Source organism: Oncorhynchus clarkii, chromosome 25 (assembly GCF_045791955.1).
Source record: "Oncorhynchus clarkii lewisi isolate Uvic-CL-2024 chromosome 25, UVic_Ocla_1.0, whole genome shotgun sequence".
NCBI lineage: Eukaryota > Metazoa > Chordata > Actinopteri > Salmoniformes > Salmonidae > Oncorhynchus > Oncorhynchus clarkii.
Window position 1 is genome coordinate 13,325,561 of NC_092171.1, and position 27,335 is coordinate 13,352,895.

Genomic DNA, 27,335 nt, shown 5'->3' on the forward strand with positions numbered 1-27,335 from the left:
TCATGTGAAATCCATAGATTAGGGCCTAATTATTTTTTTTCAATTGACTGCTTTCCTTATATGAACTGTAGCTCAGTAAAACCGTTGAAATTGTTGCATGTTGCGTTTATATTTTTGTTCAGCATAGATAGCTACAATAGTTACCTTGGTAACCAACCAAACAGACTTGCTATCTTAGCCCCCCAACCATCAGTCCTTGCATGCAATTATGAAAATCGAATTCAACAACACCAGTAAAGTTTTCAATTCAACTTTTGCTTCCAAAAGCTGCTCAAACAAAGAACATATAAGTATTAATTTCCTAGCCATTGAATAATACCGTGCATTACACAACGAGTGGGTCATATCCTGAATGCTGATTGGTTAAAACCACATTCCAGCCAGTGTCTATTTCACAAGTTACCACTGGCTAAATCCATTGTCTCATCAGCTCAGCCAGGCAATGTATATACTAGATCTACACTGTAAAAAGCATCTAGACATGATCACCCATTTGTTTTAGACTAACATTTAGTTTTCAACAGCAGAGATTTGTAATAACCTTGCTGTCTGTCTCTCAGACATTTTCAACATTGTTTCAATATTGCAATTCGATATCCAGCTGTCCCATAGTAATGAATGTGTCGGGAGTCAGGACGAGACAGACAGGCTGGCAGCTCTTCTCAGCCAGTTGAAATCATGAATTAGCATCATTTTAATGGATCTATACAAAGAAATGTGAATATAAAAACACAGAAATACAGATAGTTTGCGGTCATTCCAGCTTCAGTTTGAAGTCATTATGTTAGCTGTGTAGTTGGCCATCTCTTCTGAACAGTGGCCTGGCAAGAGAGCAAATGTTCTATGCCAGGCAAAATTGCACATCATTAGCTCGTTATGGATGTATCCCACCCAAAATCACTAGAAAAGGCAAATGAAGCTACTTTGCTGTTATTCTGGCTGCACTGTTTGCCGTGACTGTGTTTGGTAGCTAGCCGTGACTGTGTTTGCTTGGTAGCTAGCCAACTGTGGCTAAGCCATCATGGAAACGGAACATTTAGAATGAACGCGTCCATAGACTTGCAACAAAAATACTTAACAACTGGGTCGCATCTTTGGCAACCGAACCGAGAGAACGCATGACGGCCAGAATATATTGGTAACCCGTTGTATAAAAGTGATAACGCCTTCGAAGCCGGTGTTCGGAGGATATATTAGCACGGTTTGCCGGACCGAGACACTGGCTTCTCGGGCAATATCACTTAAATATTGCACGCTCTAGTGTGCCCTTCAAGCAAATTAGAAATGAGTATTCAACAATGCCACGGTATAAATTCCTATCTCACTTGACTCGCTCCTGCTCTAACTACTCACTATTATTTTCAAGCTTCAAGTTATGTCACGTGCACAAGTAGAATGAAATGCATTTCTTGCAAGCTCAAAACCCAACAATGCAGTAATCAATATCAATGTAGTACTACAAATAACATAAGGTAGAACAAAAACACAATAAATAAAAATAAGAAATAATAACACGAGAAGTAAGTAAGCTACACAAAATACTCTGCGGGCTGTCATGTGCCTTTTACGGAGGAGTGGCTTCCGTCTGGCCACTCTACCATAAAGGCCTAATTGGTGGAGCGCTGCAGAGATGGTTGTCCTTCTGGAAGGTTCTCTTATCTCCACAAAGGAACTCTGGAGCTCTGTCAGTGACAGTCGGGTTCTGGGTCACCTCCCTGATCAAGGCCCTCTCCCCCGATTGCTCAGGTTGGCAGGACGGCCAGCTCTAGGTAGTTCTTGGTGCCTAGAAGGCCAGCATCCCGGATTCGCCACTTCACTGTTGACGTTGAGACTGGTGTTTTGCGGGTACTATTTAATGAAGCTGCCAGTTGAGGACTTGTGAGGCGTCTGTTTCTCAAACTAGGCACTCTAATGTACTTGTCCTCTTGCTCAGTTGTGCACTGGGGCCTCCCAATCCTCTTTCAATTCTGGTTAGAGCCAGTTTGCGATGTTCTGTGAAGGGAGTAGTACACAGCATTGTACGAGATCTTCAGTTTCTTGGCAACTTCTCACATGGAAAAGCCTTCATTTCTCAGAACAAGAATAGACTGTCTAGTTTCATAACAAAGTCCTTGGTTTCTGGCCATTTTGAGCCTGTAATCGAACCTAAAAATGCTGATGCTCCAAATACTCAACTAATCTAAAGAAGGCCAGTTTTATGGCTTCATAAATCAGTTTTCAGCTGTGCTAACATAATTGCAAAAGGGTTTTCTAATGATCAATTAGCCTTCTAAAATTATGAACTTGGATTAGCTAAAACAATGTGCCATTGGAACACAGGAGTGACAGTTGCTGATAATGGGCCTCTGTAAGCCTGTGTAGATATTCCATAAAAAAACATCAGCCGTTTCCAGCTACAAAAGTAATTTCCAACAATAAAAATGTCCTGTATTTCTGATCAATTTGATGTTATTTTAATTGACAAAAATGTTAGCTTTTCTTTCAAAAACAATAACATTCTAAGTGACCCCAAACTTTTGAACAGTAGTGTATATACAGTGGGGCAAAAAAGTATTTAGTCAGCCACCAATTGTGCAAGTTCTCCCACTTAAAAAGATGAGAAAGCCCTGTAATTTTCATCATAGGTACACTTCAACTATGACAGACAAAATGAGAGAAAGAAATCCAGAAAATCACATTGTAGGATTTCCAATGAATTTATTTGCAAATTATGGTGGAAAATAAGTATTTGGTCAATAACAAAAGTTTATCTCAATACTTTGTTATATACCTTTTGTTGGCAATAACAGAGGTCAAACGTTTTCTGTAAGTCTTCACAAGGTTTTCACACACTGTTGCTGGTATTTTGGCCCATTCCTCCATGCAGATCTCCTCTAGAGCAGTGATGTTTTGGGGCTGTTGCTGGGCAACACAGACTTTCAACTCCCTCCAAAGATTTTCTATGGGGTTGAGATCTGGAGACTGGCTAGGCCACTCCAGGACCTTGAAATGCTTCTTACGAAGCCACTCCTTCATTGCCCGGGCAGTGTGTTTGGGATCATTGTCATGCTGAAAGACCCAGCCACGTTTCATCTTCAATGCCCTTGCTGATGGAAGGAGGTTTTCACTCAAAATCTCACGATACATGGCCCCATTCATTCTTTCCTTTACACGGATCAGTCGTCCTGGTCCCTTTGCAGAAAAACAGCCCCAAAGCATGATGTTTCCACCCCCATGCTTCACAGTATATATGGTGTTCTTTGGATGCAACTCAGCATTCTTTGTCCTCCAAACACGACGAGTTGAGTTTTTACCAAAAAGTTATATTTTGGTTTCATCTGACCATATGACATTCTCCCAATCTTCTTCTGGAACATCCAAATGCTCTCTAGCAAACTTCAGACGGGCCTGGACATGTACTGGCTTAATCAGGGGGACACGTCTGGCACTGCAGGATTTGAGTCCCTGGCGGCGTAGTGTGTTACTGATGGTAGGCTTTGTTACTTTGGTCCCAGCTCTCTGCAGGTCATTCACTAGGTCCCCCGTGTGGTTCTGGGATTTTTGCTCACTGTTCTTGTGATCATTTTGACCCCACAGGGTGAGATCTTGCGTGGAGTCCCAGATCGAGGGAGATTATCAGTGGTCTTTTATGTCTTCCATTTCCTAATAATTGCTCCCACAGTTGATTTCTTCAAACCAAGCTGCTTACCTATTGCAGATTCAGTCTTCCCAGTGCAGGTCTACAATTTTGTTTCTGGTGTCCTTTGACAGCTCTTTGGTCTTGGCCATAGTGGAGTTTGGAGTGTGACTGTTTGAGGTTGTGGACAGGTGTCTTTTATACTGATAACACGTTCAAACAGGTGCCATTAATACAGGTAACGAATGGAGGACAGAGGAGCCTCTTAAAGAAGAAGTTACCGTTCTGTGAGAGCCAGATATCTTGCTTGTTTGTAGGTGACCAAATACTTATTTTCCACCATAATTTGCAAATAAATTCATTAAAAATCCTACAACGTGATTTTCAGGATTTTTTTTCCCCTTCTCATTTTGTCTGTCATAGTTGAAATGTACCTATGATGAAAATTACAGGCCTCTCATCTTTTTAAGTGGGAGAACTTGCACAATTGGTGGCTGACAATACTTTTTTGCCCCACTGTATACAGTACTAGTCAAAAGTTTGGACACACCTACTCATTCAAGGGTTTTTCTTTATTTTTTTTTTACTATTTTCTACCTTGTAGAATTATAGTGAAGACATCAAAACTATGCAATAACACATATGGGATCATGTAGTAACCAAATCAAAATATATTTTAGATTGTTCAAAGTAGCCACCCTTTGTCATTGTATTCGCCCAACCAGCTTTACCTGGAATGCTTTTACAACAGTCTTGAAGGAGTTCCCACATATGCAGCACTCCATCACTCTCCTTCTTGGCCAAATAGCCCTTACACAACCTGGAGGTGTGTTAGGTCATTGTCCTGTTGAAAAACAAATGATAGTCCCACTAAGCCCAAACCAGATGGGATGGCATAGCGCTGCAGAATGCTGTGGTAGCCATGCTGGTTAAGTAAGTGTGCTTTGAATAAAAAAATAAGAATCACTGACAGTGTCACCAGCAAAGCACCCCCACACCATCACACCTCCTCCTCCATGCTTCACGGTGGGAACCACACGCGGAGATCATCCATTGACCCACTCTGCGTCTCAAATTTGGACTCATCAGACCAAAAGGACAGATTTCCACCAGTCTAATGTCCATTGCTCGTGTTTCTTGGCGCAAGAAAGTCTCTTCTTATTATTTGTGTCCTTTAGTAGTGGTTTCTTGGCAGGAAATCCACCATGAAGGCCTGATTCACGCAGTCTCCTCTGAACAGTTGATGTCTTGCCTGAACTCTGCAGCATTTATTTGGGCTGCAATTTCTGAGGCTGGTAACTCTAATGAACTTATCCTCTGCAGCAGAGGTGGGTCTTCCTTTCCTGTGGCGATCCTCATGAGAGCCAGTTTCATAATAGCACTTTATGGTTTTTGCAACAGCACTTGAAGAAACTTGAAAAATTACTTACATTATCCGGATTGACTGACCTTCATATCTTAAAGTAATGATGGACTATCGTTTCTCTTTGCTTATTTGAGCTGTTCTTGCCATAATACGGACTTGGTCTTTTAGCAAATAGGGCTGGCTATATTCTGTATATCAACCCTACCTTGCTACAACACAAGTGATTGGCTCAATAATAATTGAGCGTATTGGAATAATTGTTTTATTTACAATGTTTGTTACTTTGGTTACGGTAATTTATTTTAATGCATTCAATATTATTATTCCAGTCTTCCTGTTCTCATTGTCGGAGTGGACACATTGTTTGCAGAGCGCACAACCTATTCTACACTTGTGAGAAAAAAACTTTGGGTTTATTTAATTCCATTTACGAGTTCTGCCAATTTAGTTATTGTATTTTGTTTGGAGCGCTTCTGCCAATGTTGAGTAAGGACGCGCATAGAAGTAGGCCTGCGCGCAAATGTAGGCGTATAATGTGCCTATTTGGGGATCTGATAGTGTTTGTGATTGCCTTAACGGACCACCACTAATGACGTGTGGAGCTTCTCAAATTAATGTTTTCTTCACCTCAAAACAGCAACAGTCTGTTTTTACGTCCATTGAGAATTACGATAGTTTACAATAGTGCCGAAACGCTTCAGATTTTTAAAATGTTGTTTCTATTGAACATTCCATACAAATAAAGGCATTTTAATTAATTATATGAAGAGTGACTTAGTCCTCCTTTCTTTTTGATGTCCAATTCACCCCTTTTACCAAAGAGCACCTTCTGTCTACCAAATTGTACTATTGTGTACCGTAGTAGCGCTTCCCTTCCTCCTCTTTCTACTAGTTCCTTAATGTATTTGAAAAAACTTTCCAACTCTCCCTTTCGATAACCACAGCGTGTAAGGGAAACATGTTATGCTCTGATCCAGTGGAAACTTCATAAAGTAGGCTTCTTATCAGTGCTCGACTTGGACTGAAATAGGTTCCGGTAGTAATTTTGGGTGCTGGCAACGTCTCAACGTCAACAGCGAAGAGGCGACTACGGGATGCAGGCCTTCTAGGCAGAGTTCCTCTGTCCAGTGTCAGTGTTTTTTTGCCCATCTTAATCTTTTCTTTTTATTGGCCAGTCTGAGATATGGCTTTTGCTTTGCAACTCTGCCTAGAATGCCAGCATCCCAGAGTCGCCTCTTCACTCACTGACGATGAGACTGGTATTTTGCAGCACCCGATGTCACAGGAAGGCCAAAAAGATCAAGGACAAAAACTACCCGAGCCACTGCCTGTTCACCCCGCTATCATCCAGAAGGTGAGGTCAGTACAGGTGCATCAAAGCTGGGACCGAGAGACTGAAAAACAGCTTCTATCTCAAGGCCATCAGACTGTTAAACAGCCATCACTAACGTAGAGTGGCTGCTGCCAACATACAGACTCAAATCTCTTACCACTTTATTACATTTAACATGAGGATTTAATAAAGGTATCACTAGTCACTTTAAATAATGCCACTTTAATAATGTCTACATATCCTACATTACTCATCTCATATGTATATATTGTATTCTATACCATCTACTACTGCATCTTGCCTATGCCGCACGGCCATCGCTCATCCGTATATTTATATGTACATATTCTTATTCATCCCTTTACATGTGTGTATAAGGTAGTCGTTGTGAATTTGTTAGATTACTTGTTAGATATTACTGTACTGTCGGAACTAGAAGCACAAGCATTTTGCTACACTCGCATTAACATCTGCTAACCATGGGCTCGTAAGTAAGCATTTCACGGTAAAGTGAAATTAAATTGGATTTGAGTTTGTCTCCCAGTGTCTGCTGGAAAGCAGATAACCAGGTTTTCCTTTAGGAATTCCCCTGTGCTTAGCTCTACTGACAAGCATACCCATAACATGATGCAGCCACTACAATGCTCGAAAAGGAGGATCTGAGGGCCCATGACAATTATTTTCAGCCTCCTTAGGGGGAAGAGGCATTGTCGTGCCCTCTTCACAACTGTGTTGATGTGTTTGATCTGTCACAGACTAAAAAAAATCTTGGCCGACCAAAAGTCTGTTATTTCGGCCAATCGACTGCTGAACATTTTTAAATGTGTATTTTTCCCATATATAGACACCCTATGTGTTTTAATAAAATCAACTATGTACAGTATTGTTTTGGTGCCTTATTGCAAACAGGATGCATATTTTGGAATATTTTTATTCTGTACAGTCTTCCACTCTGTCATTTACGTTAGTATTGTGGAGTAACTACAATGTTGTTGATACATCCTCAGTTTTCTCCTATCACAGACATTAAACTCTGTAACTGTTTTAAAGTCAACATTGGCCTCATGGTGAAATCCCTGAGCTGTTTCATTCCTCTCCAGCAACTGAGTTAGGAAGGACGCCTGCATCTTTGTAGTAACTGTGTGTATTGATACATCATCCAAAGCATAATTGATATCTTCTCCACAGTGTATTTGGCCTCAATTTCATCAGCTGTCCGGGTGGCTGATCTCAGACAATCCTGCAGGTGAAGAAGCCGGTTGTGGAGGTCCTGGGCTAGCGTGGTTACATGTGGTCTGCGGTGGTCTGCGGTGAATTTGTTAGATTACTTGTTAGATATTACTGTACTGTCGGAACTAGAAGCACAAGCATTTCGCTACACTCGCATTAACATCTGCTAACCATGGGCTCGTAAGTAAGCATTTCACGGTAAAGTGAAATTAAATTGGATTTGAGTTTGTCTCCCAGTGTCTGCTGGAAAGCAGATAACCAGGTTTTCCTTTAGGAATTCCCCTGTGCTTAGCTCTACTGACAAGCATACCCATAACATGATGCAGCCACTACAATGCTTGAAAAGGAGGATCTGAGGGCCCATGACAATTATTTTCAGCCTCCTTAGGGGGAAGAGGCATTGTCGTGCCCTCTTCACAACTGTGTTGATGTGTTTGATCTGTCACAGACTAAAAAAAATCTTGGCCGACCAAAAGTCTGTTCTTTCGGCCAATCGACTGCTGAACATTTTTAAATGTGTATTTTTCCCATATATAGACACCCTATGTGTTTTAATAAAATCAACTATGTACAGTATTGTTTTGGTGCCTTATTGCAAACAGGATGCATATTTTGGAATATTTTTATTCTGTACAGTCTTCCACTCTGTCATTTACGTTAGTATTGTGGAGTAACTACAATGTTGTTGATACATCCTCAGTTTTCTCCTATCACAGACATTAAACTCTGTAACTGTTTTAAAGTCAACATTGGCCTCATGGTGAAATCCCTGAGCTGTTTCATTCCTCTCCAGCAACTGAGTTAGGAAGGACGCCTGCATCTTTGTAGTAACTGTGTGTATTGATACATCATCCAAAGCATAATTGATATCTTCTCCACAGTGTATTTGGCCTCAATTTCATCAGCTGTCCGGGTGGCTGATCTCAGACAATCCTGCAGGTGAAGAAGCCGGTTGTGGAGGTCCTGGGCTAGCGTGGTTACATGTGGTCTGCGGTTGTGAGTTCGGGTTGGATGTACTGCTAAATTCTCTAAAACGACATTGGAGTTAGCTTATGGTAGAGAAATTACTGCATGCTCCCAAGTGGCGCAGCGGTCTAAGGCACTGCATCTCAGTGCTAGAGGCGTCACTACAGACAAATCCAGGCTGTATCACAACTGGTCGTGATTGGGTGTGTCATCTGGGTTTGGCCGGTGTAGGCAATCATTGTAAATAAGAATGTTATTAACTGACTTGCCTAGTTAAATACAAGTTAAAAGGTGCACATTCCTGCATGCCAATTGCACACTCCCTCAAAACTTGAGACATCTGTGACATTGTGTTGTGTGACAAAACTGCACATTTTAGAGTGGTCTTTTATTGTCCCCAGCACAAGGTGCACCTGTGTAGTGATCATGCAGTTTAAGCAACTTTTTGATATGCCACAACTGTGGATGGATTATATTGGCAAAAGAGACATGCTCATCAACAGGGATGTAAACACATTTGTGCACAAAATTGGAGGGAAAGAAGCTATTTGGGCGTATGGATATGTTCTGGGATTGTTAATTTCAGCTCATGAAACATCGGACCAACACTTCACATGTTGCGTGTATATTATTGTTCAGTATACATTGCCAATTCTTTGGATATATCCATTATAATAATCCTGATAAATGAATTCGCCTGGCTCAGAGAAGCTGTTAGTCTCGTCATGTTCACACGCAGGGCAGATTAGGTTTATGAACGCCTGGCTGGGCTGTGGGACAGTGGAAGCACATTTATACTTACAATAGAATTTTGCGGGAATTATCATGAATAACTCCCTGCTATCAACCAATCAGCATCCAGGGTTCAAACAACCCGTTTTATAATTGACTTTATACCATGGCATGGCATTGTTGAATACCCGTTTCTGATTGGCTTGTATGGCATTGTAGAGCGTAAATTATTTAATTATAATGCAAGTTATAATTCAATGGCTATGAAATTAATTCTTACATGTTCTATGCTTGAGCTGCTTTTGAAAGCGAAAGTTGAATCGAAAGCATTATCGGCAATAGCAAGCTGATGGTTTGGTTAGCTAAGCTGGGAGCTAAACTAGCAAGACTGTTTGTTTGGTTATCAAGTAAACTTGCTAGCTGCCTCCCGAGTGGCGCAGTGGTCTAAGCAGAGATCCTGGTTCGAGTCTGGGTTGTGTTTCGGAGGACGCACGGCTCTCGACCTGGCCATGATAAAGCAAAGCAGTGTGACACAGACAACAACACAGAGTTACACACGGAATAACGTAGAATAAACAATAAACAAGCCAATAACACAATAAACAAGTCAATGACACAGAAGAGAAAAGAAAGTCTATATACAGTGTTTGCAAAAGGCATGAGGAGGAAGGCAATAAATAGGCCATAGGAGCGTAGAATTGCAATTTTAGCAGATTAACACTGGAGTGAGAAATGAGCAGGTGATGTGCGGGGATGAGGTAGGTAGATTGGGTGGGCTATTTACAGATGGACTATGTACAGCTGCAGCGATCGGTTAGCTGCTCAGATAGCTGATGTTTAAAGTTGGTGGACGAAATATAAGTCTCCAGCTTCAGCGATTTTTGCAATTAGTTCCAGTCACTGGCAGGAGAGAACTGGAAGGAAAGGCGGCCAAATGAGATGTTGGCTTTGGGGATGATCAGTGAGATATACCTGCTGGAACGTGTGCTGTGGGTGGGTGTTGTTATCGTGACCAGTGAGGTGAAATAAGGCAGAGCTTTGGTGGCGTGAGTGAAGGAGGCTTTGTTGCGAAATAGAAAGCCGATTCTAGATTTGATTTTGGATTGGAGATATTTAATATGAGTCTGGAAGGAGAGTTTACAGTCTTGCCAGACACCTAGCTATTTATAGTTGTCCACATATTCTAGGTCAGAACCGTCCAGGTGATGCTAGTCGGGCAGGGGCGGGCAGCGAACGGTTGAAAAGCATGCATTTGGTTTTACTAGCGTTTAAGAGCAGTTGGAAGCCACGGAAGGAGTGTTCTATGTCATTGAAGCTTGTTCGGAGGTTAGTTAACACAGTGTCCAAGTAAGGGCCAGAAGTATACAGAATGGTGTCGTCTGCGTAGAGGTGGATCAGGGAATCACCCGCAGCAAGAGCGACATCATTGATATATACAGAGAAAAGAGTCGGCCCGAGAATTGAACCCTGTGGCACCCCCATAGAGACTGCCAGAGGACCGGACAACACGCCCTCCGATTTGACACACTGAACTCTGTCTGCAAAGTAGTTGGTGAACCAGGCGAGGCAGTCATTAGAGAAACCAAGGCTATTGAGCCTGCCGATAAGAATACGGTGATTGACAGAGTCGAAAGCCTTGGCCAGGTCTATGAAGACGGCTGCACAGTACTGTCTTTTATCGATGGTGGTTATGATATTGTTTAGTACCTTGAGGGTGGCTGAGGTGCACCCGTGACCGGCTCGGAAACCGGATTGCACAGCGGAGAAGGTACGGTGGGATTCGAAATGATCAGTGATCTGTTTATTAACTTGGCTTTCGAAGACCTTAGAGAGGCAGGGCAGGATAGATATAGGACTACAGCAGTTTGGGTCTAGAGTATCACCCCCTTTGAAGAGGGAGATGACCTCAGCAGCTTTCCAATCTTTAGAGATCTCAGACGATACGAAAGAGAGGTTGAACAGGCTGGTAATAGGGGTTGCAACAATGGCGGTGGAATAATTTTAGAAAGAGAGGGTCCAGGTTGTCTAGCCCAGCTGATTTGTATGGGTCCAGGTTTTGCAGCTCTTTCAGAATATCTGCTATCTGGATTTCAGTGAAAGAGAAGCTGGGGAGGCTCGGGCGAGTAGCTGCGGGGGGGTGGAGCTGTTGGCCGGGGTTGGAGTAGCCAGGAGGAAGGCATGGCCAGCCGTAGAGAAATGCTTATTGAAATTTTCGATTATCATGGATTTATCGGTGGTGACCATGTTACCTAGCCTCAGTGCAGTGGGCAGCTGGTAGAAGATGCTCTTGTTCTCCATGGACTTTACAGTGTCCCAAAACTTTAGTTAGAGCTACAGGATGAACATTTCTGCTTGAAAAAGCTAGTATTTGCTTTCCTGACTGACATTTCGACAATGAAATATGCTAAATTATATGAATGCTGATTGGCTGAAAGCCGTGGTATATAAGACCGTGTACCACAGGTATGAGCAAAAATGTATTTTCAGTGTTCTAATTACGTTGGCAATAGGGAACCTCAGGGGTTTGTGTTATATGGCCAATATACCACGGCTAATGGCTGTATCCAGGCACTCCGTGTTGCGCCGTGCAAAAGAACAGCCCTTAGCTGTGGTACATTGGCCATATACCACACTCCCTCATGCTTTATTGCTTAATTATAGCCCTGGTATAAGTGGGATAATTAACTCGGGGCTAGTGCGTCGTGGAACCTTCTACGTCATACATTATTTTCCAGAGAACGCATAGCCCCTTGTTGATTATCTCTTGTATAATAGTGAGTAGTTAGAGCAGGAGCTAGTCACAGAAATAATATTCATAAATATACAATTTTGTGTGTGACATGCATGTGTCTGTCTACAGTGGGGTGGTCTGGTCTCTGTGCTCTAACAGGAGCTGTCATCGTGTGAGCTGAAGCATGTAGAGCCCAGCTGACAAGAGAGACAGAGAGCGAGAGAGAGATGGAAAGCGAGAGAGCGAGAGGGAGGGAGAAAGAGAGAGGGAGAAAGAAAGAGAGAATAAGAAAGACAGAATGAGAGACTGTGGCCCTCTCTCCCTCTGGTGTCTGCTGCCCCTAGAGGCCTACCCTCGCCTCCACACCTCCCTGTTCTCGCAGTCTCTCACTCTTTCGTCGCTGTCTACCACTGCACCCTATGCCACGTTCACACCCCAACCACACCACCTCCACAAGAGACAGCCTATCTTCTCAGATCAGATAGTGGATAGAAATTAATTTGCCTCAGCAGCAGCAGTAGTGACTTAGTAGGTAAAATTGGGGCATATGATCTTCACTCCTCCACTGCGCTTCTCTTTGACTGGGGCTGCTCCATTAGATTGGATGTAATGGCAATTACATTTCTCTTTTGAACTGCACACTGACATATCGTGTATCACAGCCTTGTTTTCAATGCATCTCTCCCTGTCTCTCTCTTCAAAACGGCAGTACATCCAGAGGTGATTCAGATTGTCACCAAGGCCAAAGGCATTCATCTAATGAACTTAGAAATTTAATTACATTTTTTTTCTTCTCTCTCGTCCAAATAGTCGTGTTCCTTTAGATTTTTAATTGCCTCGTGGCAACTGTTGGCAGAAGGAGTGTGAGGGAAATGTGACATGTTACTTTAGCATAATTGCTAGCGTGAAATTGTTGGGAGCATGGTGTGAGTCTGGCCTTGTATGTCGTGTGTGTGTGTGTGTCCTATCTAGGCCATGGACAGGGGCGGACATGGCTGGCTAACAGGGTTCTTACTGTCTTGCCTAGATGGCTACCTTAAATAACATCCTTTCAGGTCAAGACAGAATTCAGTAGCTATACCTTATGGGACCCTTAGTTTTTCCTTTACACATGACTTCACCAGCAAAAACTCTGGCCCCTTTTTGTGAGAGAGACTAGTGACATAAAGACAGGAAAAAAAGACTGAAAAAAGAAGGGAGAGAGCGAGATAGAAAGGCAGACAGACGGAGAGAAAGAAAAGGAGAAGGAGAGATAAGAGAGAGGCAGACAGACAGACAGAAAGAAAAGGAGGAGGAGAGAGAGGCAGACAGACGGAGAGAAAGACAAGAAGGAGAGATAAGAGAGAGGCAGACAGATGGAGAGAAAGAAAAGGAGAGAGAGAGAGGCAGAGAGGCAGACAGACAGACGGAGAGAGAGAGAGGCAGACAGACAGACAGACAGGCAGAGAGAAAGAAAAGGAGAAGAGAAGAAAGGGACAAGATGCAACGGGAGTGTGTGAGTGTGTTAGTGAGATAAGAATGGAACTTGATACAACGGGAGTGTGTGAGTGTGTTTGTGAGAGAAGAAAGGGACTTGATACAACGGGAGTGTGCGAGTGTGTTAGTGAGAGAAGAAAGGAACGAGATGCAACGGGAGTGTGCGAGTGTGTTAGTGAGAGAAGAAAGGAACGAGATGCAACGGGAGTGTGTGAGTGTGTTAGTGAGAGAAGAAAGGGACTTGATACAACGGGAGTGTGTGAGTGTGTTAGTGAGAGAAGAAAAGGACTTGATACAACGGGAGTGTGTGAGTGTGTTAGTGAGAGAAGAAAGGAACTTGATACAACGGGAGTGTGTGTGTGTTAGTGAGAGAAGAAAGGGACTTGATACAACGGGAGTGTGTGAGTGTGTTAGTGAGAGAAGAAAGGGACTTGATACAACGGGAGTGTGTGAGTGTGTTAGTGAGAGAAGAAAGGAACGAGATGCAACGGGAGTGCGGAAGCCTCACTTTTGTTGTAGCAGGTCGACAGCACGGCTTTATCTGCAGGACTGGCGCTGATGTGCCATATCTCCCCTGCCTGGTGCAGCAGGACGCTCTTACTAATGATGTTATTCTCATCATCAAAGTCAATGATGTGGATCTGTGGGAAGGAGAGAGGAGGAGAGAGAAAGAGAGGTGGGGAGGGGAGAGGGAGGGAGAGCGAGAGAGAGAAACAGAGAGAGGTCGACAGCACGGAAACAGAGAGAACGAGAGCAGTGAGGAAGAGGTTGGAATGAGCTCCTCTTCCGTCATCTCTCACCAGTCACCCTAACCCTCAACAATTCAAAGCACCCCTCACTTCTCACAAAAAAAAATTAATATGACAGTAAATGCATTCTTAACTTCACACACCCACTGTGTTTTTTTCCCCTTCAAAGCAGTGATTAAACTCCCCTTCAGAAATTGGGTTAGATTCATAGGAGTTACAGAGAAATTCACATGTCTAATAAAGGTCCGATTGACGAAGATCGATCAAATCTAGCTCACCACACTTCACAACATATGATAACTAATATGTGAAACATGAAAGCAGGGAGGGGTCACTCTCTGTGAAATCAGTAAAACATGACTGCAGTAGTGATGGTCATGTGACATCCTTTTGCTCCAAGGTAGGCCTTTTAGTGAGACAGGCTACAAGGAGAGTTAAAAGCATTGAAACTCAGATATGGTGGATATTGGACAATGGTTGACAGGTGTTGTGAAGCCAAAGCTTCCTGTTTAATTGATTCCAGATTGTCTAACAGCCATGAAGTTACACCATATATACAAAAGTATGTGGACACCTCTTCAAATTAGTGGATTCGGCTATTTCAGTCATAACTATTGCTGACAGGTGTATAAATTCGAGCACACCACCATGCAATCTCCATAGACAAACATTAGCAGTAGATTGAAAGTCACTGAGCTCTTCAGTAAGGCCAATGTGGCACCATCATAGGATGACACCTTTCCAATAAGTCAGTTCATCAAATTTCTGACCTGCTAGAGCTGACTTGATTAACTGTAAGTGCTGTTATTGTTGCTTCTAGACGTTTCCACTTCACAACGGCTCAGCCGCAAAGTGGTAGGCCACACAAGCTCATAGAACGGGACCACCGATGGCTGAAGTGCGTAAAAATTGGCTGTCCTCGGTTGCAACACTCACTACCGAGTTCCAAACGGCCTCTGGAAGCAAATCATCTGGAGCTTCATGAAATGGGTCTCCATGGCCGAGCACCCGCACACAAGTATAAGATCACCATGAGCAATGCCAAGCGTCGGCTGGAGTGGTGTAAAGCTCGCTGCCATTGGACCCTGGAGCAGTGGAAACGCGTTCTCTGGACTGATGAATCACGCTTCACCATCTGGCAGTCCAACGGACTAATCTGGGTTTGGCGGATGCCAGGAGAACGCTACCTGCCACAACGCATAGTACCAACTATAACGTTTGGTGGAGGAGGAATAATGGTCTGGGGCTGTTCTTCATGGTTCGGGCCCTTCCAGTGAAGGGAAATCTTAACGCTACAGCATACAATGACATTCTAGACAATGACTTCTAACTTTGTGGCAACAATTTGGGGAAGGCCTTTTTGTGTATCAACACGACAATGCCCCAGTGAACAAAGCGAGGTCCATACAGAAATGGTTTGATGAGATCGGTGTGGAAGAACCTGACTGGCCTGCAGAGCCCTGACCTCAACCCCATCGAGCACCTTTAGGCTGAATTGGAACGCCGACTGCGTGCCAGTCCTAATCGTCCAACATCAGTGCCCGACCTCACTAATGCTCGTGGATGAATGAATGCAAGTCCCTGCAGCAATGTTCCAACATCTAGTGGAAAGCCTTCCCAGAAGAGTGGAGGCTCTTATAGCAGCAAAGGGGGGACCAACTCCACATTATTGCCCATGATTATGGAATGAGATGTTCGATGAACAGGTGTCCACATAGTTTTGGTCATGTAGTGCATCTTGGCAACCTCTTAAAAGGTCAGCAGAACACAACGTTAGCATCACAATTGAAAACGTTGGCCCAATTTATGCAAGCAAGCAGTGTGCAGGAAGTTGGGATCTCTTGATTTGACTTAGGCTTGATTTGACTTAGGCTTATTTGAATTTACCATTCTGGAAATCTTTGATTTACGGATGTCGGATCTTAACTTGATCACTCTTTTGTCGCAGAGAATGTTCCTGCTGCATCAATAATTTCAACTGAGCCTTGAGAGTCCCTAAAAAAGAGCAGTTGTCTTTCTCTTCATGCGGGGGCAGTCGAGTCATTGGGATCAGGGTTTGCTATCAAAATTATTTTCTCTCTCGCTCGCTCAAACACTATAGACCTTAAAACATTAAACATGGATCTGAAATGCAGCCATACGCGTCAACAACCATCATTTTATACAGCTTAATAACACAAGATAGATATTGGTCTCCACTGGGCCATGACATAGAAGTGTCAAGTGTATGGGTAAGGTCAAAATTACCTTCAATCGTGGCATGCAGTAGTATAGCGGTTCGGGCTGCGGCCTTCACTGCAGCTGAGCACATACAGTACAAGCCTACCGTGTCAGCAATGGTTGCAATTGAGATCAGCTGTGCGTGTGAATTTAGCACGTGTTGATGGTTTAACGAGACATCTGCCGATAATTTAGTGCCATCGATGGTTTCAATAGGCCCCTTGTTATTTGATAATATTCCAATACGCTACATTCTGTAGGCTACCTGTTAGCCTATCGATTGTCAATTAATGAAAGGTGTAAAAAGCCATAATAGGCTACTGGGTTTCCCTGGCTGAGTTTATCAGCTGATTTGACCCATCCATGAAAATTACAGGCCTCTCATCTTTTTAAGTGGGAGAACTTGCAAAATTGGTGGCTGACTAAATACTTTTTTGCCCCACTGTACATATGAGATGAGTAATGTAGGGTATGTAAACATTATATACAGTGCCTTGCGAAAGTATTCGGCCCCCTTGAACTTTGCGACCCTTTGCCACATTTCAGGCTTCAAACATAAAGATATAAAACTGTATTTTTTTTGTGAAGAATCAACAACAAGTGGGACACAATCATGAAGTGGAACGACATTTATTGGATATTTCAAACTTTTTTAACAAATCAAAAACTGAAAAATTGGGCGTGCAAAATTATTCAGCCCCTTTACTTTCAGTGCAGCAAACTCTCTCCAGAAGTTCAGTGAGGATCTCTGAATGATCCAATGTTGACCTAAATGACTAATGATGATAAATACAATCCACCTGTGTGTAATCAAGTCTCTGTATAAATGCACCTGCACTGTGATAGTCTCAGAGGTCCGTTAAAAGCGCAGAGAGCATCATGAAGAACAAGGAACACACCAGGCAGGTCCGAGATACTGTTGTGAAGAAGTTTAAAGCCGGATTTGGATACAAAAAGATTCCCCAAGCTTTAAACATCCCAAGGAGCACTGTGCAAGCGATAATATTGAAATGGAAGGAGTATCAGACCACTGCAAATCTACCAAGACCTGGCCGTCCCTCTAAACTTTCAGCTCATACAAGGAGAAGACTGATTAGAGATGCAGCCAAGAGGCCCATGATCACTCTGGATGAACTGCAGAGATCTACAGCTGAGGTGGGAGACTCTGTCCATAGGACAACAATCAGTCGTATATTGCACAAATCTGGCCTTTATGGAAGAGTGGCAAGAAGAAAGCCATTTCTTAAAGATAGCCATAAAAAGTGTAGTTTAAAGTTTGCCACAAGCCACCTGGGAGACACACCAAACATGTGGAAGAAGGTGCTCTGGTCAGATGAAACCAAAATTGAACTTTTTGGCAACAATGCAAAACGTTATGTTTGGCGTAAAAGCAACACAGCTGAACACACCATCCCCACTGTCAAACATGGTGGTGGCAGCATCATGGTTTGGGCCTGCTTTTCTTCAGCAGGGACAGGGAAGATGGTTAAAATTGATGGGAAGATGGATGGAGCCAAATACAGGACCATTCTGGAAGAAAACCTGATGGAGTCTGCAAAAGACCTGAGACTGGGACGAAGATTTGTCTTCCAACAAGACAATGATCCAAAACATAAAGCAAAATCTACAATGGAATGGTTAAAAAATAAACATATCCAGGTGTTAGAATGGCCAAGTCAAAGTCCAGACCTGACTCCAATCGAGAATCTGTGGAAAGAACTGAAAACTGCTGTTCACAAATGCTCTCCATCCAACCTCACTAAGCTCGAGCTGTTTTGCAAGGAGGAATGGGAAAAAATGTCAGTCTCTCGATGTGCAAAACTGATAGAGACATACCCCAAGCGACTTACAGCTGTAATCGCAGCAAAAGGTGGCGCTACAAAGTATTAACTTAAGGGGGCTGAATAATTTTGCACGCCCAATTTTTCAGTTTTTGATTTGTTAAAAAAGTTTTAAATATCCAATAAATGTCGTTCCACTTCATGATTGTGTCCCACTTGTTGTTGATTTTTCACAAAAAAAGACAGTTTTATATCTTTATGTTTGAAGCCTGAAATGTGGCAAAAGGTCGCAAAGTTCAAGGGGGCCGAATACTTTCGCAAGGCACTGTAAAGTGGCATTGTTTAAAGTGGCTAGCAATACATTTTTCATAAATTTTTCCATTATTAAAGTGGCTGGAGTTGAGTCCGTATGTTGGCAGCAGTCACTCAATGTTAGTGGTGACTGTTTAACAGTCTGATGGCCTTGAGATAGAAGCTGTTTTTCAATCTCTCGGTCCCTGCTTTGATGCACCTGTACTGACCTCGCCTTCTGGATGATATCAGGGTGAACAGGCAGTGGCTCGGGTGGTTGTTGTCCTTGATGATCTTTATGGCCTTCCTGTGACATCGGGTCGTGTAGGTGTCCTGGAGGGCAGGTAGTTTGCCCCCAGTGATGCGTTGTGCAGACCTCACTACCCTCTGGTGAGCCTTACAATTCTGGGCAGAGCAGTTGCCGTACCAGGCGGTGGTACAGCCCGACTTTTAATTTTGCACGCCCAATTTTTCAGTTTTTGATTTGTTAAAAAAGTTTGAAATATCCAATAAATGTCGTTCCACTTCATGATTGTGTCCCACTTGATGTTGATTCTTCACAAAAAAATACAGTTTTATATCTTTATGTTTGAAGCCTGAAATGTGGCAAAAGGTCGCAAAGTTCAAGGGGGCCGAATACTTTCGCAAGGCACTGTAATAGAACCTAAGATTACCTGGGGTACCAATGTAAGAAATAACACGTAAAAAAAATATATACTGCATAGTTTTGTAGGAATGCGAAGCGGCCATCTCTGTCGTCACCAGAAGTTGTTTCTGTTTTAACCCTGTAACCACGCAGAATTAATGCAGCAATAGACATTCATCCATGAGTCAAAAGGCAGTTGGCTGGATTCAAACTCATGCCGACAGGCATAGGGCCTGTGTGTACCGGGGTCAGTAGTGTAAACACTGGGCCATGCGGTCACTGAGGAAACTAATAATTTATCCTGCCTATTGCTTGCCTTCAACATATAAAAAAAAACATGTAGCCCCTACAAATACAGTGCCTTGAGAAAGTGTTCATACCCCTATTCATACCCCCATTGTGTTGTGTTACAGACTGAATTCATAATGCATTAAATACATGTTTTTTCTCTCACCCATCTACAGACAACACCCCATAATGAAAGTGAAAACATGTTTTTAGAAATGTTTGCAAATTTATTGAAATACAGAAATATCTCATTTACATAAGTAATCAAACCCCTAAATCAATACTTTGAAGAAGCACCTTTGGCTGCAAATATTTGTCCATTATTCTTTAAAAAAGTTCTTCAAGCTCTGTCAAGTTGATAGTCGAACATTGCTCGAAAGCCATTTTCAAATCTTGCCACAGATTTCTAAGCCTATTTAAGTCAAGACTGTAACTAGGCCACTCGGGAACATTCAATGTCATCTTGGTAAGCAACTCCAGTGTTGAATTGGCCTTGTCCTGCTGAAAGGTGAATTAGTCTCCCAGTGGTCTGTGGACAGCAGATTGAACCAGGTTTTCCTCTAGAGTTTTGCCTGTGCTTATAGCTGTATTCCGTTTCTTTTTAGCAATAAAAGAAAACTACCTAGTTCTTGCCGATGACAAATATGAAGAGTGTTACTCCGTGATGTGTTGGATTTGCCCCAAACATAACACTTTGCATTCAGGACAAAAAGTTACCTTCTTTGACACATTATTTGCAGTATTCCTTAAGTGCCTTGTTGCAAACAGGATGCATGTTTTGGAACATTTGTATTCGGTACAGGTTTCCTTCTTTTCACTCTGTCATTTAGGTTAGCATTGTGGAGTAACTACAATGTTGTTGATACATCCTCAGTTCTCATAGCACAGCCATTAAACTCTTAACTGTTTTAAAGTCACCATTGGCCTCATGGTAAAATCCCTGAGCAGTTTCCTTCCGAACAACTGAGGTAGGAAGGACGCCTGAAATTTTGTAATGACTGGGTGTATTAATACATCTTCCAAAGTGTAATTAATAACTTCACCATGCTCAAAGGGATATTCAGTGTCTGCTTTTTTTTAATTTTTACACATCTGCCAATCGGTGCCCTTATTTTCGAGGCATTGAAAAACCTCCCTGGTCTTCTCTGTGCTTGAAATTCACTGTTCAATTGAGGGACCTTACAGATGGTTGGGTATGTGTGGGTTACAGAGATGAGGTAGTCATTCAAAAAATAATGTTAACCACTATTATTGAAAACAGAATGAGTCCACGCAACTTATTATGCGATTTGTTAAGCACTTACTTAGGCTTGCCATAACAAAGGGGTTGAATACTTATTGCCTCAAGACATTTCAACTTTACATTTTGTATTCATTTCTAAAATGTTCTATAAACAAAATTCCACTTTGACATTATGGGGTATTGTGTGTAGATCAGTGACACAAAATCTCAATTGAATACATTTTTAATTCAGCCTGTCACACAACAAAATGTGGAAAAGGTAAACGGGTGTGAATCCTTTCTAAAGGTACTCTATGTCCATTTATTATAATCCACATAAGAATTCACACGAGACGAACTGTAACCTGCACGTAGCCTACATAAGGTACAATGTAGGTACTACGTGCATTGTCAACAAACACCGCTTCAAGCTGCCCCCTGGTGGCGATTCTATTTTCGATATTCAAATTCTCCTGCTGCAGGATTATTTTCCTCCTGCGACGAAAGTGGTCAAATTAAGATCTGACATCTGTAGGTTGTAAAGCAGTGACAATCATCTGGTTTGATGTGGTTGATAACACACATCATTCTAATAAGGCTGAGTCTCACTGCACCGTGGGAACCATTCATCTGGTGGCACCGGACAATAACTCCTGGCACTCCTCTCCCCTGTTCATTTTTTACAGGCAGGGAGGAGAAGAGCAGAGCATTGGAACAGCAGCAGAGAGCATCCTTTAGCCGCCTCAAAGCCACATTGGCTGCCATTAACCTTGGGCTGGAACCCATTGAGCCAAAATTATTACGCAAAGTTATAATTTTATGGAAGGGAACCATACAAATAAATTCTGGTGCTGGTGGGACAGGGTAATTGGAAGGAGGGCCAGTAACAGGGCCCTTGAATGAACCCAGGTCTGGTGGAGAATTCCCATGGGTAATTTATTCTGTGTTATTCTCCAACTGGAGCCTGTTGAGTAACTCATCCCTCCATCCCTCTCTCAGAGGGATACAAACGAGCTGGCCGGTGGCCTCCACTTTTGGGCCTCTTAGTTAAAGCTCTTTAGTGGTGCAGATGACAGTAAGTGGGGCAGGGGAGTAAAGAGATGGCAGAAGTGGTACGGCAAATATCCTTTATCTTTTTAGTACCCTTTAATGCCACACACACTGGAGGATCCCCAACAATGTGCCATTCATATTGCCCTGCCCTCTCAGGGCTGAAGTGGCACTTGAGGTGAGAGGAGAGGGTAAATTAGATATCTGGGCCACACATTATAGAGACAATGAAAGGATAAAAAGCCAGGAGGCTTATTGACATGTCCAAAGGTACAGGATAAGTGCCTCTGAAGCCAGAGCCAATCAGGTGGGGTCTTTATGTGATCAATTCTTGAGGATGGGACTGAAGTTATCTTCAAGGAAGAACACTTTCTGGAACATCCAATAATTGTACGTGAAATAGCATTTCAATAATGATTGGCTGAAATTATTGCGGTCTTTGTTATAACTGTAGTGCATTCTGAAATGCTGGTACAAAACACTCCCTTTTTTTCCCTCAACATCACCTGTCAGTGCTTGGTGCAGGCATCACAGCAGTACGATCATTATGAGTATTTGCCTCTCAAAAACATGGTGTGGGTGAGTCAAACATAAGTACCGTCTGTCTGTCCAACCACAGGGATATGTTCAAAGTGGGCTCCAGCTACATCTTAACACCCATAGACTTGTAAACAACAGCCAATCCCAGAATCAAAAAAAAGCATTGGCAATTTCTCACCAAAGGATGCCAAAAACATTTCAACACAGACATCAGTCTCTCCTCTCTCCCTCTCTAAAATCACTAATTATCTCGCTCTCGTTTATGGCCAACTGTTTCTGTCGGTTGTCTATCTGCATGATGACCTAGAAAAGACCACATACACACACACTAAATTGGAGTCAGCCCAATACCCAGTGACAGGCGCCAAGGCTAAGCCTGTCCTCACAGCAATACCTGGTCCACACAGGCCTATACGGCTAGCATGATCCCAGGCTTGTTTGCTAGGGCTACAACTCTCAAAGCCACACAGCTGCTGGACAAGGCTTGAGGTAACCAACTTTACTGAAAGTACTGTACCACTAAACCCAGTTGGGTAGGTTACTTTATAAATGTAATATGTTACAATTTCTAGTTACCTGTCCAAAATTGTAATCAGTAACAAGATTTGTGGATTACCAAAACTCAGTAACGTAATCTGATTATTTTCAGTTTTACCTTCCCCTTAAGAGGCATTAGAAGAGGACAAAAAGCCATTTGGTGTACCATCGTAGTCATCACTGACTTGTGATCAGACTCGCTCAGGCAACTTAAACTTGCACCTTTTTCAATGCAGAATTGAGTGACATTGAGAAAACCAAAAGGTGTTATTTTCCCCCGCAAACATCCTTTCTGAATTTAAAAGTAATCATTTTGTTTTTCAAAAGTATCCAATTACAATATTTGTTGCAGGTAACGTATTTATAATCAGATTACATGTAATCAGTTACTCCCCAATCCTGAATAAATGAAAATAAGCTGAACATGGCATGGACAGTCATAGCACAGGCAATGAGATATTGCATTACAACCCAGTCTTGCTGAAACCCAGGAGGAACTAGTTGTGAGATATCAAACCCTGCAACAACATGTGGGCCAATCCTGGGTGGAATCACTGAGGTACAGTATATAATTAGAGTGGAAGAGGAATACCCCATTGGGAATACTAGAGGCCTTAAGGTGCTGGGACGGGCAGCCACAGGACTAGATCAGAGAACGGAACAAGTCCGCTCTAGGTTTTTCCATAAAAAATAGATAGGGAAAACACACATATCTTTAAGATATTTTCTCATTTCTCTCCCCCATGAGGGAGGATAATGAAAGTTCACAGGAGTAAGAAGTAAAAGGTAGCCCTACAAATTATATATATCTTTTTTATTGATATCCATTTGGTTTATGATTTATTAATGCACCTTGAAATTCTGTTACCAAATTGGTAGCAGAATTTCTGAAAAATCTGTAACAGAATTACTGCAATTGAATTGGCTGCAATGGTAAAGCATAGTAGTCACAAACTACAGTTGGGTCACCTGCTACATTTCTCCCTTCCACTGGCATACTGTAATATTCAACTCATAACTGTTTTCTTTCTCTTTAGTGAGATAAAAATAAATCTCAGTTAGTAAAGCATAGCGTTTGCAATGTCAGGGTTGTGGCTTCGATTCCCGCGGGGGAACAGTACAAAAAAAAGGATAAATGTATGCACTCACTACTGTAAGTGACTCTGGATAGGATTGCCTGCTAAATTACGTAAATGTAAAATGAAAACAGTCTGGACAACCCTTCCCTCTCGCTCTCTCCAGTTACTATACCTCTCCTAGCTCTTACTGACACAATGAGCCCCCTCTTTTTACATTTTCTATCCTAAATATTAGGACTATGTAAAGGCTTTGATTTCTGATCAAACAGATGGAAAAATAGGTCTTAGAAAACATCTACCAGAAAAGGTCTTAAAAGGTATGAGAAAGCAAAGGCTTTGATTTCTGAGAGACTCCTTTCCTTAACCAGTATCCTTACCCACTGAGTACCAACCGAAGTTGAAAAGTAGTAGAAATTTGGTCAGTCTGCCTTGTCTTTAATTTTAATGTCCACAGACATTGTTTTTCATTTTTGGTACATTCCAGAACGGCCAGTACACAGTTGAGCACACTAGAGTTGAGTACACTAATGTGTTGTACTGTACTGAACTCTACTGTACTGTGTTTTTCTGTACTCTACTGAGCTCTACTGTGCTGTACTTTGATGTCCAAACTTGTGAAACATAGACATCTATGACTGGTTCAGATTTGGTCAGGTCTGGACCAACCAAATGTTGTCTTGTTTGCCAGTGTGTAGATTAATACCCAAATATGCAAAGGAGGATATTGCATATTTAAACCTTTGTGTACCTATTTAGGATAAATCACCATGAAGAGAATGACATTCATATCCACAATTATGCATTTCTGTGTAGTACACAGTTCTGTTACCGCAATTCTGTTACCGGGTGTGAATACACGTCACTTTCTGTAGTTCAATAACTAAAATCTATTATTTCAAACTCAAGGTGTTATGTCATAGTTGACACCCAATTCTTTTCGGCAGACATATTTGAAACGTAATAAATTCGGAGCAGATGTTTAACAGTTTTTGGAAAAACTGGTCACAACGATCGGAGGTAAATTTGACCGAAAATCCATGACCAAATTTTGCGTTTGCACAGATCTTCCAGGAAATGTGTTTTTGTAAACATTTCTGTATACATTCTTACACGTAGTCCTGGTGCATGGAGTTGTATGGTTTGTTGAACTTTGTTTTTTGTTTGGCAAACATTTTAAGGTGAAAAAACATTACCATGGAATTGCCCATATACAGCTGTGTAGTAGGTTGACTCACCTGATTGTCAAATTTGAGGGACTGGGTGCCGACAAGGAATCGAATGGCATCTGATTCAGCTGTCTGGGAAGTAAGTGCACGAGCCTGGAGAAGCAAAACAACAAGATAGATACAATTGACACATTGTAAAAATGAATGATATAATTGCAAATCAACAATGTTGACATACATTGAATACAGCTCAGCTGTCACTGAGGTTAAATTCTTAGCTAGGGCGTTGTCTGACATAGCAGTAACGTTATCAAGCAAATGCATGGAACTGACTGTACCTGAAATTCGAGGCCGTATATGACAGGTGCATCGTCCTCCATTTCCCACGTCTGATGCAAGCTTATGATTATTGATAGAAAGCGTAACGTTTAATTTGAGGTTTCACAAATAAGCTGCTTGTACTGGTTATCCATCACCTCACTAGACGTTATTATAGTTCCGCAAACGTAAAAATGAATACTTACGTACCGTATAGTAAATGCCCGTAAATATGTTTGGAAAAGATGATATTTATGTTTTAAAATGCGTAAAATCTTCAAGAATGACAGTTGCGTATGAAATTTCAACCCTCTAGGACACCGTACATTTCCCTTCCTGGATAACTAACGCAGGCGCACTATTGCCGTAACTGTCATCGTTCCTAAGCAAAGGTAACGTAAAGCTCCCTTTTTTGTTAACATGTATTCGTTTACAACTTGACAGGAGATTCTGATGCATCGCTACATGTGATTTCTGTAAACAAGTGTTTGGTATTAACACTGTTATGAAACTAGCTAATGTCCCGTTTCGCCATTTGAAGCACTGTTCACTTAGCTTAACAAGCTATTTAAATAGCTGGCTAGCTAGCCAAGCAGTTAGCCTATCGTCATCACGCAACAACCACAACAATATTCTACTATAGCCCAGTTTAAGAAATACCAAATGCATTACCTATACTTTAACGCACATACTTACAAATACATGTATTTTTTTTTATGTGGATCTACTTTATTTCCCCGTGCTATGCTATTCCTCAGGGCAAAGAATCATGGACAACAACGAGACTCCTGCCCAGAGGCCAGTCACCCTTGACATCACAGGAGCAGTGGAGGTTAAACCCAGCCTGAGTGAAGCCCCTATCTCTCCTCAGCCATCCCTCCTTCCCTCCTCTGATGTCCATTTCCAGGAGGAGAGCATCGACCTGGGGGGCGAGTCCTTCATCACTCCCGAGGAGGACAGCCACAGCACGCCCTCAGAGAGCCTGATGGACAAGCTCAATGACCAGATGATGGAGAGTGTCATGATCTCTGACTCCCCCAACAACAGTGAGGAGGATGATGTGGTTCCCATGGACAACCTGCTGGAGCAGTTTGAGGAGAGGGAGGAGGAGCCAGCAGCAGCAGTGGTTAAAGAAACCTTAGTGGAGGAAGAGGAGGAGGAGGTGGAGGAGGAGAAAATGGATGATCTGATTGGACAAGACACTACTGAGATCAAGATAGAGGCAGCGATGATGCAGACAAGTCCAGTAGCCTCTAGTCCTGAGGAACCATTGGAGAATGTGAAACAGAAGCTAACCACTGATGACCAGGACGTTATCACTGTCTCTGTCTCTGCTGTAACCCCAGAGGACAGCACCCCCAGCTCAGGCAGCCCCAAGCCTGAGGCAGCATCCCTGGAAGCCAGCAGCAAAGAGACCACATCCAAGGATGAATCCATCCCTGTGTGCACCATATTCAGCCAGGGCAGCCAGCCCAAAGCCCAGGCCCTGGTGCCGGATGGCTTCCAGCCTACCCTCATTAAATCTCCCAGCTTCAGTAGTGGCACCGGGGGGAGCACAGAGATTACCCCCAGTCAACTGGCTCCCCTGGTCTGCCAGCCCAGCCCCAGCCTCAGCAAGTTTTTCTCTGACAGTGGCCATGTCAACCCGGCTACTGACTTCTTTGACTCCTTCACTACTTCCTCCTTCATCTCTATCAGCAACCCCAACGCAGAGTCCCCAAAGTCAGCCGCCCCACCCGAACGCCAGCTCTCTGCTTCCTCTGGGTCCTCTCTGTCCACCTCTGGGCTTACGGAGTCCGGCATCCTCACCCCTACCTCCTTCATTGGGCCTACCCAGACTGAAGCCACCCCCAGGCCTCTTCAACAGGCTCCAGTAGAGCCAGCCCCGGCCACAGCCCCTCCTCAGCCCTTCACCCAGCTGCAGGCTGTGTTCTCGGGGGGAGATGACCCGTTTGCCACGGCACTGAACATGAGTGAGGCTGATAAGAGGTACGATGC

General features: G+C 42.8%; 2 protein-coding genes across 3 annotated transcripts in view; one reads left to right on the forward strand and one right to left on the reverse strand.

Annotated features, from left to right (window-relative positions):
- LOC139384076 (EARP-interacting protein homolog) overlaps positions 1–25,669 on the reverse strand; it is a 78,498-nt gene extending 52,829 nt beyond the window's left edge. The window contains exons 1-4 of one of the 2 annotated variants that reach the window (XM_071128713.1): positions 25,548–25,669; positions 25,358–25,418; positions 25,089–25,172; positions 13,959–14,091 (exon numbers count right to left, since the gene is read on the reverse strand). In XM_071128713.1, coding sequence (XP_070984814.1) covers positions 13,959–14,091; positions 25,089–25,172; positions 25,358–25,399 — 259 coding nt within the window. In that variant the 5' untranslated portion in view covers positions 25,400–25,418; positions 25,548–25,669. Of the gene's footprint in view, positions 1–13,958; positions 14,092–25,088; positions 25,173–25,357; positions 25,514–25,547 lie in introns of those variants that run through there. The other variant, XM_071128712.1, reaches the window with a different exon arrangement.
- Positions 25,643–27,335, forward strand: part of LOC139384075 (trafficking protein particle complex subunit 12-like) — a 21,883-nt gene continuing 20,190 nt past the window's right edge. Inside the window, exons 1-2 of the mRNA XM_071128711.1 lie at positions 25,643–25,729; positions 26,096–27,335. The exon at positions 26,096–27,335 is cut by the window's right edge and continues 121 nt beyond it. Of these exons, the coding sequence (XP_070984812.1) occupies positions 26,107–27,335 (1,229 nt within the window). The 5' untranslated portion in view covers positions 25,643–25,729; positions 26,096–26,106. The remainder of the gene's footprint in view (positions 25,730–26,095) is intronic.